General features: G+C 48.3%; 3 protein-coding genes across 3 annotated transcripts; 2 read left to right on the top strand and 1 right to left on the bottom strand.

Annotated features, from left to right (window-relative positions):
• Positions 1-1,199: 1,199 nt before the first annotated feature.
• Positions 1,200-4,112, top strand: LOC128271699 (inactive ubiquitin carboxyl-terminal hydrolase MINDY-4B). The gene is made up of 5 exons (XM_053009315.1): positions 1,200-1,909; positions 2,374-2,463; positions 2,531-2,890; positions 2,941-3,162; positions 3,235-4,112. Exons 1-5 carry the CDS (start codon positions 1,856-1,858, stop codon positions 3,661-3,663), a joined length of 1,155 nt encoding a protein of 384 aa, XP_052865275.1. The 5' UTR covers positions 1,200-1,855; the 3' UTR covers positions 3,664-4,112.
• A 169-nt stretch (positions 4,113-4,281) lies between these two features.
• Positions 4,282-5,956, top strand: LOC128271698 (putative Dol-P-Glc:Glc(2)Man(9)GlcNAc(2)-PP-Dol alpha-1,2-glucosyltransferase). Its single transcript, XM_053009314.1, has 3 exons — positions 4,282-4,440; positions 4,494-5,090; positions 5,153-5,956. Exons 1-3 carry the CDS (start codon positions 4,282-4,284, stop codon positions 5,702-5,704), a joined length of 1,308 nt encoding a protein of 435 aa, XP_052865274.1. The 3' UTR covers positions 5,705-5,956.
• Positions 5,957-5,960: 4 nt separating this feature from the next.
• LOC128270072 (uncharacterized) lies at positions 5,961-17,789 on the bottom strand. The gene is made up of 13 exons (XM_053007478.1): positions 17,620-17,789; positions 17,361-17,467; positions 17,016-17,295; positions 16,862-16,931; positions 16,244-16,797; positions 15,826-16,165; positions 12,424-12,859; positions 10,245-11,961; positions 8,616-9,172; positions 8,179-8,341; positions 6,432-7,433; positions 6,179-6,361; positions 5,961-6,118 (listed from the first exon to the last, which is right to left on the bottom strand). The coding sequence occupies exons 1-13, from the start codon at positions 17,783-17,785 to the stop codon at positions 5,961-5,963; spliced, it is 5,733 nt and encodes a 1,910-aa protein (XP_052863438.1). The 5' UTR covers positions 17,786-17,789.
• Between the last annotated feature and the right edge of the window lie 39 nt (positions 17,790-17,828).

Below are 17,828 nucleotides of genomic sequence, written 5' to 3'. Positions count from 1 at the left end.
TTTATGTTGATTTCGATTGCACGGTGCAGTACCCGGCGAATCTGGGGGGTGGTTCAATCCGCATCGAGGGTTGCTGCTAGAAATTCCAGCTGTTAAAAATCATATTGAACTATTAACACCAAATTCAACACGGACACAGCGAAACGGCAACGGCTGTTTGCGAAAATCGATTCGACAAACGAAATCCTGTAACATGGCACAGGATTTTTTTTCTCCTATTTCTGTGAATCCTGAAAACAAATATAAGACCGTATCGCTTAATTGATCACACGAAAGCTTTGCACCGGCACCCGTCTGTCCAATTTTAACTTTCTTGTTCCTCAGCCGAATAGCCGGCCGAAGTAGCGTGATAGACTAGCATGGAACAATACTGCTCCTTTTTAACATTGTTTCACGACGATTTAAACTGAACGTTAGTCGAACGAAGTAAATGAGTAGAAACGGTCGGCTGTAGAAAAATCCTTGACACCCGACCACTCGGCGTAGATAGGACCCGGCAACGTCACCCAGACGCTGCAATCAAACTTCCCCTTCTAAGCAGTTTTCCCTCGGGCAGATTCTTCGCACCTCCACCGGGTGTACAGAAGAAAATAAGACACCACGAAACGGAACGCCACGTGAACGGCGTGGCGTGTTTATTGCACCCCACTTCTTCGGCGAGGCGCATCACCAAGCAATACAGACCGACGGGCATGCACGCAGGCAGGTAGGTGAGGACATGCCGGCTGTTGGCAACAACACCGATGTAGGACTCGGAACCTGCCACCCTTCTATGGCATAAAACTATCGTCCAATGCTCACTTCGGCCCATTCGCCGGTTGGTAGTCTTTCGGTGCAGTTCCAGCCATTTCCGTTTGGTTTCGTGCGTATTATCTTCCGCCGACCGCTAGTTCCGAGCCGGAGATCGGTGTCGAGTCCTGGTTGCAGTGCTTGTAGAGAAAGGCCACACGACTGCTGAACTCAGTTGCAAACGCAGTGAACAATCTTTTAAACGCAACGGTTTTCTTCTCAGGCTGCGTGCTGTTTGTGAGTGGCTGCGACCCTTTTTGCGCCATTTTGCTGCACGTGCTCTTGCCACAGCTGCAAGGTTCGCTGCTCAAAAGTCAAAGTTATTGGTTTAACGATCTAGCATACGTTCGCCGTGCGAGCGTAACGACAAGACAGGGAAGTTTTGCTTCCCAAAACTGAGCTTTTGCCATAAAGGACAAGCCGTATGTTGAAGTTATTGAAGGAGTTTCTGGGAGCCTTTCTTTATGCCTGTCACAAGCTCAGCATCAACGCAACACGTAGGAAACCTCGGAGTTGACGAGCAAAACGGATGTTCAAGTTTATCAGATAGCAATCTAACATTCAGCAGGACATCTGATTAGGCGTGAATCACAACAGTGACAAGTGCGTGCGTGCAAAGGTGTCAATCGATGCGTGTCGAGCCTCGTGTTGAAGTGTTACTTCTACCGACATACTAGAGAAAGTCTCTGGCGAAGAATTACTCGAAGAAGAAGTAGCCGTTCGATTACATACACTCCGGGCGCTCCATGGGAAGGTCGTCCGGAACCTCGGGGTGATCGTAAAACGGAAAATCAGCTGCAAAGCGTTGCGACCACCGTACGTAGAGCACGCGAACACATTTGAGGGAAGTTTATTGTGCCGTTAAGTGTTGCTGAGCTGAGCTGAAACCAAGTTGACAAACGTACGACCGTCTGGCGTCTTGCAGAGCACTCGACAGGTTGACGTACCTATTCGTGCCCGCCCGTACGCCTGTTCGAGGTGGCGGAAATTATATTCGGCAACGGAACAGATCGTGATACCGTTAGTGAGTGATTTGTTTGGGTCGGAACACTAGACCCTTCGCACCATGGCCAAACTGAAAATAGTCGGCGGGCGGCCCATAACGATGGATGAGGCGATTGTAAGCGCAGATTGATGGTTTAATCTTTTTTGTCATTTTACTATAACATCACACACAACGACGCATCGCATGTTGTTCTATTCTTCTGCATTGTTATGTACTGCTACGTTCAAATTGCATAATTACAAAAGAAGTGAAAAAAGCAGAAAATTGTAGAAAGAAACAAAAAACACCCAAACCAACACCTCTTTAAAGAAACATTGTTGGATCGATACCTTATCCTTGAGAATTTAAAGTTATAATTAGATTTACGGGCGAAAAGGAGACGTCCAAAATTCTAAAAAATGTTCTCAAGTCTTTATTGTATATTTTGTGCCTTTTACTCGCTTTTTAGCTACTTTTTTGTGTGTGTTTGAAATATTCTACAGAACTATATTCCATTAAGGATTTGTCCATTTTCGTATTAAAAACCAAATGATTGTTCGTGTACATTTCAAAACGCAACTTCAAATTGCAATCCCCAGGAGCTTCGCCAGACCGTATTCGGCAGTGCTGCCAGTCCCCCACGTGGCGAATGGACTCGCACAGGATTCATGTTTGGCCCGGCAAATCAAGTAAAGCTATATTTCCATAAACACCATATTAGGGTGCCGAAAGCCTAACAGTTCCTCTTTCCCACAGGAGTATCCCTACGGTTTGCGGACACCACGCAATGCGACCCGCGGTATGCAATCCGTGATCCAGGCCCACATTATCAAACAGTTCATTTTTGATAATAAACCGCGCGAAAAATCCGTCCCTCTCGAGGAGCTGCTGAAGCCAACGGAGGCTGAGCAAGCACTATCTCTCTACACGGCAATGTCGGACATTTTATGGAACATTGGCGAAAAGACGAAGGCGATTGTGGCGTTACCAGGCGAGGCGTCGCACATTCCTCACAGTCACGTTTACTTCCAGGATAACGTAACCGAGAAGCTGTACTTCTTTGAGTTTACCAAACTCGACGAACTGCAGATCTTTATGAAACGCTACTTGCCTTATGTAGGTAACACTGGCGAGTACTCAACCGGTCGCTAACAGCTTATCCGTAGTTTACAGAAAACCCTGGCCCCGGCACTCTGCTGTATCTCTATAGTGCTGTTCTGACACGTGGCATGGAGAACATGCGAAACGACCTGGATGCTCCAAAGGGAGCCCACTTGATGGGACCACACGAAGAGGGCTCACTGAATGTCATCACACTTTTGCTAACCGGTCGGGCTACACCCTATCTACACAACGGCGTTGTCTACGTTGGAGACGAGGATCACTATGTAATAGCGATGTTACCGTTGGGTAGCGTAGCGCCCCGTTTCTGATCATGGTTTGTTCTCAACTCCTCTCAGGCCGTTCCACAATTCGGTATTCTCAGCCGCGGAGCCATCGGGTTGCTGGTCTGGGAAGGGGAGAATGAAGCTATGCGGTCGGCTTCGCGAATGCCGGGTTCACGTCTGAAAACTCCGGCCACCCCGGTATGGGTAAGCTGCTGCTGCGGCCACTACGGAGTGCTTTTCAACTCAAACAGAGAGCTGCTGCGGAACTATCACGCAGAAAAGCGTTTCGAGCTGCATTACTACACCTGCGCCGGATGCTACCTTTCGATGACCGTCGACAACCGTGGGCAGGAAGAGGGCGGCGGTGACAACGGCGACCAGGATGGCGACCGGAAGCGTGATGACATGATTTCGACGCCTCTAGAAAGACTTATACACACGAAATGGATGGACGCTAAGATTACGTACCATGGTGCGCTGCCAGCTTCCTTAAACTTTTAAGGCTAAACCACATTTGAAAATTAACTAAACACTCCATTACGAGTGATTTATGTTTTAAAACAAACGCTGAGAACAAAGAAATGTGCGGTAACGAAGCGATATCGTTGTATTAAAGTAGTGATACAATTCCATTGGTTCTGGAAATATTATCCATCGTGATCTCGTGTTTATTAAACCGATAATCTGGCACAGGCAAAAGTGGCAATAATACACAGGCAAAATACTAACAATATTATGAAATAATCAATAGCTTGCTTACAAAACCTCAACAAACACATCCTTTGAGCGTCATCACGCAATTGAACGAAATAAAAGATAGTTTGCAGATTGTTGTGCTTGCGACTGTTTCAGTTATTTTCAATACCTTTAAGAATATATGGACCGATCACGTATACGGAATTGTTAACTACCTTTGTGGCACCTTGCTTTCTTAAAAAAACGAACTATGTCTATTCAAATTGCGCAAGATATGAAATCCTTCCAAACGAAATATTTCACGCAGAACCTTACAAATGCGTTTACATTAGGAATCGATGACGTTTAGCGCACCGCGCTGGCAATAAATTCAGAATGAAAATAAACAAAGCATCAGCCAAATGTTGCACGATTTAATTTACAATGGTTTCGCAATTCGCAATTCCTTTTTCGTTGTTTTGTGCTTACTCTCTTATTTCATTCCTGGTTTTTAATAAGGTGTACGAAACCACCCAGCTGGTGATCGACGAGGAGTTCCATTTACGTCAAGGAATTCACTATTGCCAAGGCCGATTTCAAATAGTGAGTAGGTCAACTTACCGGTTAGATCGCAATTTTAGCATTTCTACTTTTAGTGGGACCCAAAAATCACTACCTTTCCCGGCCTATATCTTGCATCGGCCGTGGTGCTCAACCAACTGCAGTTTTGCACAGTGTACAGTCTGAGGCTCATATCACTAATCGCCAGCATCGTGAATACTGTGCTAATGTACAAAATTCGGAAGAACTTCATCAATCAGAAAACTAATACTGATTTGCTGCTAGAAACGGCATCGCTTTCACTTCTTCCGCCACTCTACTTTTTCGCTCATCTCTACTACACGGATGTGTTATCCGTAACAGTAGTACTGCTGCTGTTGCTGGCTAGCGAACGTCGAAAGCACACTCTGGCCGCCTTCTGGGGCTTTTGTGCTGTTCTTATGCGTCAAACTAACATCGTATGGATTGGATTCGTGTGTGGCTCACGTGCGATCGACTTGCTGCTTTCGCGAGGCAATTTGCAACAAACGTTACTCTCCCCGTATCGACTAAAGAACCTCATCACGGATATTGTCGATAAATTTTGGGCTTACATTACCGTGATGGCGTCCTTCCTAGCCTTCCTAGTGCTGAACGGTTCCATCGTGATTGGTGATAAAACTGCCCATGAAGCAGCCATTCATCTTCCTCAGGTACACCCAGCGCATCATGGTCATTATATTCCAAAGCATAACCTTTTCGATTTCTTTTCTAGCTTTTCTATTTTACAATGTTCTTCGCTATGTTCAGCTCATCGTTGTTGCTTCCCGCACTATCCAGCATTTTAACAACTGTACTCCGACGGTGGCATTTTACACTAATCGCCTGTCTGCTGGTCGGAACCATCGTCCATTTCAATACCATCGTGCATCCCTACCTTCTGGCCGACAATCGGCACTACACCTTTTACCTTTGGAATCGTTTCTTTGGTCGGTGGTGGTACGCACGGTTCCTGCCCGTTCCACTATACGTAGTCGCAGGTTTGCTCCTTTGGAAAACGAGTACGCAACACCAATCGTCCGGGTTCGTCATCCTTTCCGTAGCCGCCGTAATAGCATCGCTGGCCTTACAAAAACTGCTTGAGGTGCGCTACTTCCTGCTACCTTTCCTCGTATTACGGTTACTGCGCAAAGGTGGGATTTCAAGACGGGCCCTTCTACTAGAATTGGTGGCCAACGTGGCCATCAACATTGTTACAATTGCCGTTTTCTTGCACAAAGAAATAAGGTGGGAAAATTATGAACAGCCCCAAAGGCTCATGTGGTAAACGATCTTTCACCCCACGGCTTTTTATTTTTAAAACAACAAAATCATGTGAAAATGTCAAGAAATGACATCCACCAAGTCTGATAGATGTAGATTGTTGTACATTAGCTATAAGTGAATTATAATGTTCTTTCCTTGTTTCAAACCCCTATTGGACAATAAGGAACGAACATTAGTTGTAGGATTGTGATTATATGCAAATTAAAATTAGCCAGTAAATAGGGCGTCAATTCTATTCATTCGCCATCAAATAAACGCTACACCCGGGGAACAAATCCGATAAATAATAGTCCGTCTTTTGGTTTGAGTGTCAGTTGCATCGTTAACTTTGGTTCCGGGCCAGCCGTTGTTAACTTAAAGTTGCGTATAACCTTCGAAAGGGTGCTCTTCAACTCCAGCATAGCAAACTTTTGGCCTATAAAACATAGTGATTATAAATATTTGTTTGCACTATATCGCTTAGATCGAAACTTACCAATACAATTCCTCGGTCCTGCACTAAAAGGAACGTATGCGTAAGGACTGGTTTGTTCCAACAAGCGATCCGGTGCAAATCGCTCTGGATCGAACCGTTCTGGATCAGGGAAAATGCTAGGATCACGATGAGTGTGCATTATACCGATGTTGAAGTTGGATCCTTCCGGAACTTTAGTTCCACCTGCCAGTAGAAAGCTCGAATATTAGTATCGCTGTACTTGGGAAACATCTACCAACCCGTCTAGGCTTACCTAAATCAACATCCTCCGTGAAACGTCGGGCAATGATCGGCGCCGGAGGATAGAGCCGCAGCGACTCCTTAATAATCATCTCCAGGTACTTCATGTCTTGAAGATTACGATACGTTACCGGTGCCTTCAAATCATTGCCCACGATCTCTACAATCTCTTGGTGAAGCTTCTGCTGAACTTCTGGATGACGGGCAAGCAGTAGCAAAGTAAATGAAATCGCAATGGTCGTCGTATCGTGTCCCCCGAACATAAACGTGTCTACCTCTTCCTGAATCTCCTGGTCCGTGAGCGGACACCCATCGATCGTGGACTGTAGCAACACATCTAGGAACGCCATTCGTCGTTTCGTTCCAATGTCAGCATCGTCATCCGCTTCCGATACGCCACGCACGGCCAGCTCTTGGCGACGCGAGTGAATGATTTTGGTGGTGAAATCATGTAGAACCTTGATGATCTCGTCCTGCCGCCGTTTATCCGGCGATAGGTTGAACAAGAAGTCAACTTGTTGCCACACTTTCACGAAACGTTCGGTAAGCAAAAGACTTAGGTCGGTGATCGCCTTCACGTAGGATGAATTAGCATCGGTTTGCGCATTCACTGACGTTCCCATGGCCGTTTCGCAGATAATATCGAGCGCAGCCAGTGCCACGTAGGGATAGATGTTGACCAGCTTCCCGGTTGCTTCCGGACGGAGCCGATCAACCAGCACATGGCTCTGCTTATCGAACACCTCGATGAACTGTTCGAGGATCTTGAAGTGGAACGCCGGCGTGAGAATTTTGCGCTTGTTGAACCACTTCTGGTCGGTGCTGAGCAGCAGCCCATTTCCGAGCCATGGTACGAGGAACTTGTATAGTTCACTCTTCCGAATCAGCTTCTGGCTGCTTAGGACTGTTTCGTTGTACTGTACGTTGGTGGAGAACAACGCCAAACGGTGGCCAACCCAGACACGGAAGAGGTTTCCGTACTTAGTCTTGAGCGTGGTAAGAAAATCGATTATATCTGAGGAAGATTACGAAAGGAATTAGTTATTTTTAGCAGCTTTGCTGATTCGAAGTTTTAAAACCCATAATTTTTTTTAAGAAGATTTACTTATTTTACAATCTTTGTTGGTCGTGCGTTGGTCACAATAAGGTTAACAATTTTTGTATTCGATACATTGGTGAGCTGTGCATTGGAAAAAATGCAAACGACTGAATAAACAGAAAAATCATGTTATTCACAAAAAAATCTTATCATCTCTCGATAAACAAACACATTTGCTCTCTGTACGACTGCCGTGCATTCGCCACAGAACCGGTTTTTAAAACGGCAAGAATTCGGCAGTCAACGTCGCAGAATCTTTCGCAGACGCCTCTCGGTACATCACGTAAAGATCTTGTCATTGCAAGACCCACGAATCATGTACGAATCTCCTGCCGTACGCCGCAGGAGGATGTACACAATCGCTTGGTTTAGTTTGCAGTATGGAGATGACTTGCAGATCCTTGGTCCAGTACGGTATCTGCTCGGTCACAGTGCATCCGTAAGCTGTTTTCGCAGAAATGCGCACAATCATAAAAGAGGATTACGTAAAGCGTTCACCGCAGGGATCTGTTGTGGTTCAGCATATTGGCTCGGGGTCACTGCAAAGCTTGCCCGCTTATGTCCCACTGCACCAATTTTCGCTCATTTACTGACTATTATTGCAACATCACGTCGAAACCAAGAGTCAAGGCTAAACAAGATAAATGAATTAAACGCTTACCGTAAGGATTCTGGCCAAGGTACATCAGTACATTTCCCAGTATTGGTACCGGGTCGGGTCCGGAAATATGGATCGATTTTTTTGTCGCCCAATCGTGAGCGATGTACCGCAACAAAAATAGTAATACAAATGTTAAAACAAACGGCACCAACATGGTCACTTCCTTTAATACGGAGGTACAGCAGCTACAAAGTCGGGCTGAAACTAAGTCGAGAAGTGGTTCCGGACGTGTATTAATAGGCCGGTTGATAATTTTTGTTTTCTTGATTAGTGTTTGCACAAGTGTTAGAGCCAACCGTCAATTCAAATTCAAGTGACATTAGGCTCTTCCAGCACACCACGCTTCAGTAACAGAAAATACCAACTCACCTAATTCACCTCTCCTTTTGTCGGTTGTAAGTGAACGAAAATCAGTCTGTGGTGAAATCATGTAGAACCTTGATGATCTCGTCCTGCCGCCGTTTATCCGGCGATAGGTTGAACAAGAAGTCAACTTGTTGCCACACTTTCACGAAACGTTCGGTAAGCAAAAGACTTAGGTCGGTGATCGCCTTCACGTAGGATGAATTAGCATCGGTTTGCGCATTCACTGACGTTCCCATGGCCGTTTCGCAGATAATATCGAGCGCAGCCAGTGCCACGTAGGGATAGATGTTGACCAGCTTCCCGGTTGCTTCCGGACGGAGCCGATCAACCAGCACATGGCTCTGCTTATCGAACACCTCGATGAACTGTTCGAGGATCTTGAAGTGGAACGCCGGCGTGAGAATTTTGCGCTTGTTGAACCACTTCTGGTCGGTGCTGAGCAGCAGCCCATTTCCGAGCCATGGTACGAGGAACTTGTATAGTTCACTCTTCCGAATCAGCTTCTGGCTGCTTAGGACTGTTTCGTTGTACTGTACGTTGGTGGAGAACAACGCCAAACGGTGGCCAACCCAGACACGGAAGAGGTTTCCGTACTTAGTCTTGAGCGTGGTAAGAAAATCGATTATATCTGAGGAAGATTACGAAAGGAATTAGTTATTTTTAGCAGCTTTGCTGATTCGAAGTTTTAAAACCCATAATTTTTTTTAAGAAGATTTACTTATTTTACAATCTTTGTTGGTCGTGCGTTGGTCACAATAAGGTTAACAATTTTTGTATTCGATACATTGGTGAGCTGTGCATTGGAAAAAATGCAAACGACTGAATAAACAGAAAAATCATGTTATTCACAAAAAAATCTTATCATCTCTCGATAAACAAACACATTTGCTCTCTGTACGACTGCCGTGCATTCGCCACAGAACCGGTTTTTAAAACGACGAATTCGGCAGTCAACGTCGCAGAATCTTTCGCAGACGCCTCTCGGTACATAACGTAAAGATCTTGTGATTGCAAGAACCACGAATCCTGTACGAATCTCCTTTAATTATATTTATGGTTGCATGGTTTTTTAATGCACTGTTGAATGCACATTAAGCTAACCGTACCTTCTTGCTTCATGTTAAGGTATAGATACAAACACCCCACGATCGGCAGCGGCATTGGTCCCTTCATATGCCGGGCGTACTTTATGTTTCCACGCATCATTAGGTAGTTGATGGCGAGGATCACTGCCAAAATGGCAAACACTATATGTTGCGTACAGCAACTTTGAATTGAAAAAAACTAAGACGGTTCTTTAAACTTGTCACTTTATTTGCATTCCCAATTCGCATCCAGCAGCTTTGAGCGTTTGGCGTTCTAGCGAATGAGCGTTCTAGCAATTCGTGGTGGGGTTTAAAAAAAACCCGTCTTTCTTCCGTAACGTTTTCACTCCAACTCCTCGTTTTTTCGGTCTCTCATTATCGGGGTCGTGCACCCCGGTCCAGGTCGCCAGCTGATCGGCCGGTGCGCCACACACACTATTCCCGGGCCGGGTGCCATTACTTGTCGGTGTTGCCGCCGTCGAATTCGCCGTGTCAGCCGCCCTTGTGTGCACTGGCGCTGAACACGGCTTGGCAGTCTGTCACGTCGGCTGTCGTTCGCGACATTCTCCACCCCGGCATAGCGCTGCTTTGGCAGTGGTCTGCCCAACCTTTTACGCCGACGTCCAATACCGCTACTTTTACGGCCGGTTGCCTCAACAATCCGCGCGATGTGTTTATCGTTGCTCGTCGTGGTCTTCGGATCATTGTTGTGGATGGCGCTCGTACTTCGCATGCTTGTGATCGTTTTCAGTCGGACAGGTTGCCCGAACCAATGAGGACGGCTTGTAGAAAGCCGGACGACGTTTGCTGCGAGCTGCTCCTGGAGCTGCCGCCGCAGTGTGGAGCTGCGGAGCGAGCGATCGGCATTGTTACCGCTCGGTGTCGAGTCTTTGTCCTCATCGTCTGAATTGCCGGCGCCGGTCCCAGTCTCGATGCCGGGTGCCGCACTCTGCGGCTGGGCCGATATGCCGAGGCCCTGCTTTTCGAGCTTCTGTCGTCGAATCGATTTGCGGAGCTCGTTCGTGTCCGCGTCGTTGATGTTAAAGTCCGTCGGTGTGGACGGACTTGCTGATGGGTAGTACATCATACCGTGGTCGGAGTTCGTTCGTTCGTTATCCGAAATGTCCTCCACGTCACCGTCGTGCTTGGTGCTTGAATCCGAGTTCGGACTGTGCAGCGCCTTTGCATCGACCATCAGTTTTTTCTGCAGTAACGGCATCCCCGGGTCGCTCCGATTCTTCTGGCTACTGTCGATCGAGCTGCCCTCGCTGAGGTAAGCGTTGCTGCAATGGATGTCCTTCGAGCTGCTACTGTTGTGTCCGTACATCGGTGTGTTGTTCGCGGGCGAAGGGTGGTCCTTCTGTGACCCCGACTGCTGGTCGCTGCTGGTGGTGTGCGTCGCGTTCAACGGACGGTCGACGATGTTGCGTGGATCAGGCGGTTCCTCCAGCCGCCCCCTTTGACTCCACCGGCCACGCGGTTTCGTGGCGATGACACCGAAGATGTTGCGGCCGAGGACGGATGACTTTGAATGATCTTTGGACGACTTGCGTTTGGCCCAGTGTGGCAGCTGGCCGACTTCGGCAAGGCGATACCCAGGCGCAGCCGGGGCCGGGTCTGCGAGCTGGAACGACAGAGTGTCGTTCTGTGATGAGCCATACTCGCCCGACGCGTTCCTGGTACCTGACGGCGGTCCCCGGAGCGGCGGTTGGTTCAGGATGGCATCCGTAACGGCGTTGGTGGGTCGGAGCATGCGGGGGATCGGCTGGTGGCCCGAACGGAGCGTCTGCTGCGCGGGACGCGCCTGCATCGTGACGATTATATCGTGTGGCACCTGCCAGATGAACACACACCCGTCGCCACTGGCCGATATCAGATACTTGCAGTCGTTCGTAAACTTGAGCCCCGTCTTCAGCTCACTGTGGCCGTACATTCGCGCCATGCACTCGTTCGAGCAGTAGTCGTACTCGCTCAGCGTCTTGTCCGTGCAAGAGGTGGCGATGTAGATGCCGCTCAGGTCGAGGCTCACCTTGATCAGGCTGCCCTCGTCCGAGTGCGAGCCCTTGAACCTTTTCGTGTGTTTCGCGTTCCGCGTGTTGTACACACGTATGTTCATATCCTGGTACGCGGTCAGGATGTGCTTGTAGTTGTTGTCTACCTCCATGTGGTAGAGCGTGTTCTTGCCCGAGCCGTTGTCGTCGCGCAGGAACACGTCGTTCTGGTAGTGGTGGAAGATGATGGATTTGTCGGCACCGCAGAACACCATCTGGAACTGCTTGCCGACCCGAGGAACCGCACTGATGTGATGCTCTCGAATGGTCGGGTCCAGCGTCTGCAGGATGCGGTAGTTGGCGTCGCAGTCGAGATGTGGATCAGTTGGTCGCGGCTGGCTGGCCAGCAGCCGTCGTTCGATCTTTTCGTTCGTGCGCTCTAGGCACGCACTCCGAGTTGTGCGCCTCGATTGTCGTAATCAGCTTAAGGTTGCTGAGATTGTAGATTAGATGGTAGATTCGATTGCCGTCGCTTCGGTCGCCCGTGGCCAGTGGCGGCTGTCGGGGGAATCTTGATGCACACCCCGTTGCGCCCGTCGTAGCTGGAGTTCTTCTCCACCCCGTGGACGGGTTGTCCGTGTCGCGGGTGAAGCTCATCTCGTCGTCGATGTACGGACCTTCACAGCTCCTTGCTGTAGATGTTGCGCCGGTAGATGTCGTTCCGTCTACGTCCCACACGCGGATCGTGTCGTCCGACGAGCAGATCATGAAGCAGTCGGACGGCAGCGTGGCCACGTCCTTGCCGGAGCTGTATCGGTAGCTGAATGGCACGGTTTCGACGCCCCGAATGCAGGCGAACGGTGCAGGATGGCTTCCGGGACTGTAGCTTGCTGAGTCTCTCGAGGATGTCGATCCTCGATCGGTCGGATCTCGTCGGAGAGGATAGTATCATCCCTGGCGGCGCGTGCGGCATTGCGGCTGGAATCCGGCGCATGCGTCGAGTGCGAGAGCTGCTGCTTTGCCGCCTGTCGCTGTTGCTCCGTGCGCTGGATAGCGCTTACTTCATTCGTGGCCAGCGCCGGTGGCATTGCATAAGGTGGCTGCGGTACTGTCGCGTACCGGAGGGCAGACGGACGGCCATTTTCCGGGACGCTTGCTGCATGGTCTGGTACGGCATGCTGGGGTGGCGTCCCCACAGCGTTGTCGAGGTCGCGCAGCCAGCACTCGTTCTCACGGCTCCTGCTCGTGGTGGGGGACGTATTATCAAGCCTACAAATAGAGCGGTCAGTATGATTCATCTCGTTAATGTTCACGGCTGTTTGCCGTTGTTCACTACGCTCTATCAGTTGCCACATCTCTTGGCGATGTGGCTCCTCGATCTGTTGGCTCTTATCGGGGAGGATAGAGAGCTCCTTGCTGGTACAGTGATCGCCTGGGTGGCCCGTACATGTGTCCAGCACCCCATGTCCCTTGGTTTGCAGCCGGTGCCGGTTGGTTGGGCACGGGCTGGCCTGAATGGTAGGGAGGTGAGGCTGGAGGAGGACATCAGCGGGGCGCGTTGAGCTGGCCGCTGCTTCTCGGCTTCCTCAATCTCAAGCCGACGCACCCATTCCTCCAACCATTGCTCGAAGCCGCGGTCCATCCCCGCTGGCGTGGCTTCTTCCTTGGCGCATTGGACGCGGTCCATTTTGGGCGCGTTGGTAGCCGCGTCGGTAATCATGGCGTCGAGGTTGGATGGCGGCCGTGGTATCCCGTGTTGGGATGGGGCGCCCAAGCAGTCGGCTTGGCGCCCTTGCCGTGATGATCCTGCCATTACCGAACGCGGTGTGGCGGCCATCGCGCCTTCTACCTCATCATGGCGGGATCGCTGGAGACGCCGATCGATGTCGTTCACCCGCTTGGACGTCAATGTCCTGGCGCTGGAGCGTCGATCGTCGAGCGCACGCGTTACCATGCGTTGCACTATGGCTTCAATCGATGCAAGATAAGGCGTCCAGGCATCCCCGGATGTCGACGCGGCTTCGAGCCGCGTGGGTTCACTTCCGCGGGACATCTTGTCTTCACTTCACTTCAACGTTCGGTTTTAACCGCACTAATAAGTTCCTACTGGGGCTGAACACCGTCTCGTAGTTATTAGGGCGGGTATCAGTGAGGATTCACCTCAACATCCACGGGGCATTGCCCTGGTTTGCACCACGAAATGTTCCTCATTGTGGTTTCACTCGAGCTAAACTCGATGGTGCTGGCGTCTCGAACGCACAAGCACTTCTTCGTGGCGTGCTAAACACGTCACACTATCGTCGAGGTAAACTCGATGGTGCTGGCGTCTCGAACGCACAAGCACTTATTGTCCTCCGTGCTAAACTGAAACTCGAGGTAAACTCGAGAGCACTGGCGTCTCGAACGCACAAATGCTTATCTTTCACTTTTCGAGCTAAACTCGAAGCACTTCGCGGGGGTTTTCGTCGAGCTAAACTCGAAACACGGGTTTTTTTTAAAAATGTTGCGTACAGCAACTTGGAATTGAAAAAAACTAAGACGGTTCTTTAAACTTGTCACTTTATTTGCATTCCCAATTCGCATCCAGCAGCTTTGAGCGTTTGGCGTTCTAGCGAATGAGCGTTCTAGCAATTCGTGGTGGGGTTTAAAAAAAACCCGTCTTTCTTCCGTAACGTTTTCACTCCAACTCCTCGTTTTTTCGGTCTCTCATTATCGGGGTCGTGCACCCCGGTCCAGGTCGCCAGCTGATCGGCCGGTGCGCCACACACACTATTCCCGGGCCGGGTGCCATTACTTGTCGGTGTTGCCGCCGTCGAATTCGCCGTGTCAGCCGCCCTTGTGTGCACTGGCGCTGAACACGGCTTGGCAGTCTGTCACGTCGGCTGTCGTTCGCGACACTATATGAAGCACCATTTAAACGGCAGCTTAAAAATTCACAACAATTAAACTTTTCTCCAGATTCAGACTAAACAACAATTCCACGTTCACAACAACGGTTCTTGTTTACTTTGACATAATGCCGAACAGTGCGAAGCGTGAATATCAACACACTCAATAAAGGGACGACGAGCTACTGGAGAGTATGGTCGTGAAACTCACGCAAAAAGCGGCTACGCGTTGTGTTTGCGCATCACCAAACCGCACGGGCTACAACCGGCACTACTACCAATGCGTAGAGGCGCCGCGTTTCTCTCACCATCGACGATTAACTCGCGCATGCTGATCGCCAACTAACGGTTAATAATCAGTTGTGCGGAGCAATTATCTTGAATGCTCCAGATTCTATTGGAACTTACCGACGGTCAGTACGCCGGTAAACAATCGCTTGGTTTAGTTTGTAGTATGGAGATGACTTGCAGATCCTTGGTCCAGTACGGTATCTGCCCTCGGTCAGAGTGCATCCGTAAGCTGGTTTCGTAAAAATGCGCACAATCATAAAAGAGGATTAGGTAAAGCGTTCACCGCAGGGATCTGTTGTGGTTCAGCATATTGGCTCGGGGTCACTGCAAAGCTTGCCCGCTGATGTCCCACTGCACCAATTTTCGCACATTTACTTACTATAATTGCAACATCACGTCGAAACCTAGAGTCAAGGCTTGACAAGTTCAATGAATTTAACGCTTACCGTAAGGATTCTGGCCAAGGTACATCAGTACATTTCCCAGTATCGGTACCGGATCGGGTCCGGAAATATGGATCGATTTTTTTGTCGCCCAATCGTGAGCGATGTACCGCAACAACACCAGCAATACAAATGTTAAAACAAACGGCACCAACATGGTCACTTCCTTTAATACGTAGCTACAACAGGTACACGGAGAAAGTTCGGGCTGAACTAAGCCGAGAAGTGGTTCCGGACGTGTATTAATAGGCCGTTTGATAATTTTTGTTTTCTTGATTATATATTATGTTATCGGTCGACACAGGGGGCACTTTTATCGATTACGAAAAAGGGGTATATAATCTTATGACGGATGTACATAGGTCACAATTGATGTGTGGGAACAGCAGCTTGTAACTTAAACTTTGTACTCAAACAAAATATTATAATAAACTGTTCGCACACAAATAAACACATACACCTTCGCTTTCCAACCGATACCCAAATTACGTGAATCGATTATGTTCAGACTCAATGTCACCACAGTTTTCAGATGTTCAATGTCGCTTCATTTGCTGGAATTTAGGGTTACATTTTTCAATACAATCTGGGCTTTAACAGAACAAAAACACCCTTCGCGGGACGCGTGATTAATTCAAAAGTAAAACTCTCATCGTACTGTTCAAGAGGAGGCAAAAGCTCGTAGTAACGCAATAATTTGCTGGTGATACTTTTGATTTCCAGCACAGCGAACTTCTGTCCAATGCAATTCCGAGGTCCTGCGCTGAACGGTAGGTACTGGTACGGGTTCGTCTTTTCCGCCGTCGTTTCAATATTAAAGCGTTCGGGATCAAACTTCTCCGGATTTGGGTAGAACTCAGGGTTACGCCCCATGAAGTAAGACATGATCATGGCATTCGAACCAGCCGGGAATATTTTTCCATCTGTAAAAACGTAATAACAAAACAATTCACAGTAGGAGGAGTTCCATTAGCAGAGATTTGTTGAACGAAACTACTTACTGATTTCCGCGTTCTCCGACATCTTTCGCCCAAACATTGGCACCGGAGAGAACATCCGAAGCGTCTCCTTGATGACGAGATCCAGATAGTGCATATCGTTCAACATTGTCATCGTAATTGGACCAGTTCGATCATCGCCCACAACAGTGCGGATCTCGTCGAAAGCCTTCCGCTGAACATCGGGATGCTTCATTAAACTCTGCAATAGGAAGCTGGTTGCCGATGTTATTGTGTCATGCCCGGCAAACATAAATGTGGCCACTTCGTCGCGGATTTCAAGATCACTTAACGGCTGTCCATCGATTGTCGACTGTAGGAGCATGTCTAAGAACGCTACTTTATTTTTAATGCCCAATTCATTTTCGATAACGCCTCCGGTCACTTCTTTGTGCAACCGATGAAGTTCCTCACGTCGGCCTTTAATGACACTGTCGGTGTAACCGTGGAGTACCTTGAGTGCCGCTTGTTGCTTACGGCGATTCGACGAGAAGCGATAGAAAAAATCGTAACGAATAAGGAAGTTAAATAGTCGATACTGAATTAAAAGCGTGATGCTGGAACAAAACAATTAAGCATTTTTCTAACATGTTACTAACATGATAAAGCAGAGAAACTCACTCTTTAACGGCTTTAACGTACTCCGATTCAGCGTTCAACTGAGCATTCAACTTTGTACCCATGGCACTTTCTGACAAAAAAGAATATAGTCCGTCAATGCAAGAACCCGATTTAATATCGTTTGCATATCTCAGCATTTGTCTACCTTACTCACCACAAATAACATCCAATGCGCACAACGTAATCGGTCGGAACAAGTCAACGGATTTTCCTGAGTCAGCGTATGGTTTGAGCACCGCAATGAAAGTAGTGCTTTGCTGGTCGAAAATCCTTACAAACTGTTCCAATATCTTGTAGTGAAAGGTCGGAGTGATCACGCGCCGATGTGTAAACCATTTTCGACCCTTGCTGGTCAGCAGACTATCGCCCAACCACGGTCTCACAAGATCGTACTCGTCTGACTTTTCGATGTACTTGGTGCTACTCAACAATATCTTTAAAAAAAATTAAGCATGTTGATACCGATTTCGTTCCGTGCGTCCATTTTCTTTCTGCGAACCTCTGCGTCCTTCGGGTCGGTGATAACGATCAGCAGTTTCGTTCCCAGCCACAACCGAAAGCACTTGCCGTATTGCTGGATCAGCATATCGAATGTCTGAAAAAATCCTAACAATCCGAAACGGAATGCAAAATTGCTTTGGTTGTGTATTTTATGAAAATAAATCATACACAAGTAGCGAAACACTCTATACTTCGAAATTAAACGCTCGACAAATGTAAAGCTACGATCACCACGTTGACCGTCCGACAGTACCTACCAGTGGGAGTTTTGCCAGCAAATAAAAGCCCATTTCCAATCAACGGATATGCGACAGGCCCACCAAGTTTGCCACTATATTTAACGCATTCACTAAAATTTGCTTTGTAAACGTAATACGTAAATGCCAGTGCAAGGCTCATCAATGTTACTAAAATCACAAACATCTCGCCAACGGTACTTCGAACCTAGTGGGTTCAGGGGACAAAC

This window comes from Anopheles cruzii, chromosome 3 (genome assembly GCF_943734635.1).
Source record: "Anopheles cruzii chromosome 3, idAnoCruzAS_RS32_06, whole genome shotgun sequence".
Classification (NCBI taxonomy): Eukaryota; Metazoa; Arthropoda; class Insecta; order Diptera; family Culicidae; genus Anopheles; species Anopheles cruzii.
The sequence above is the reverse complement of the archived record's forward strand: the minus strand, read 5'-3'. Positions and strand labels throughout refer to the sequence as shown.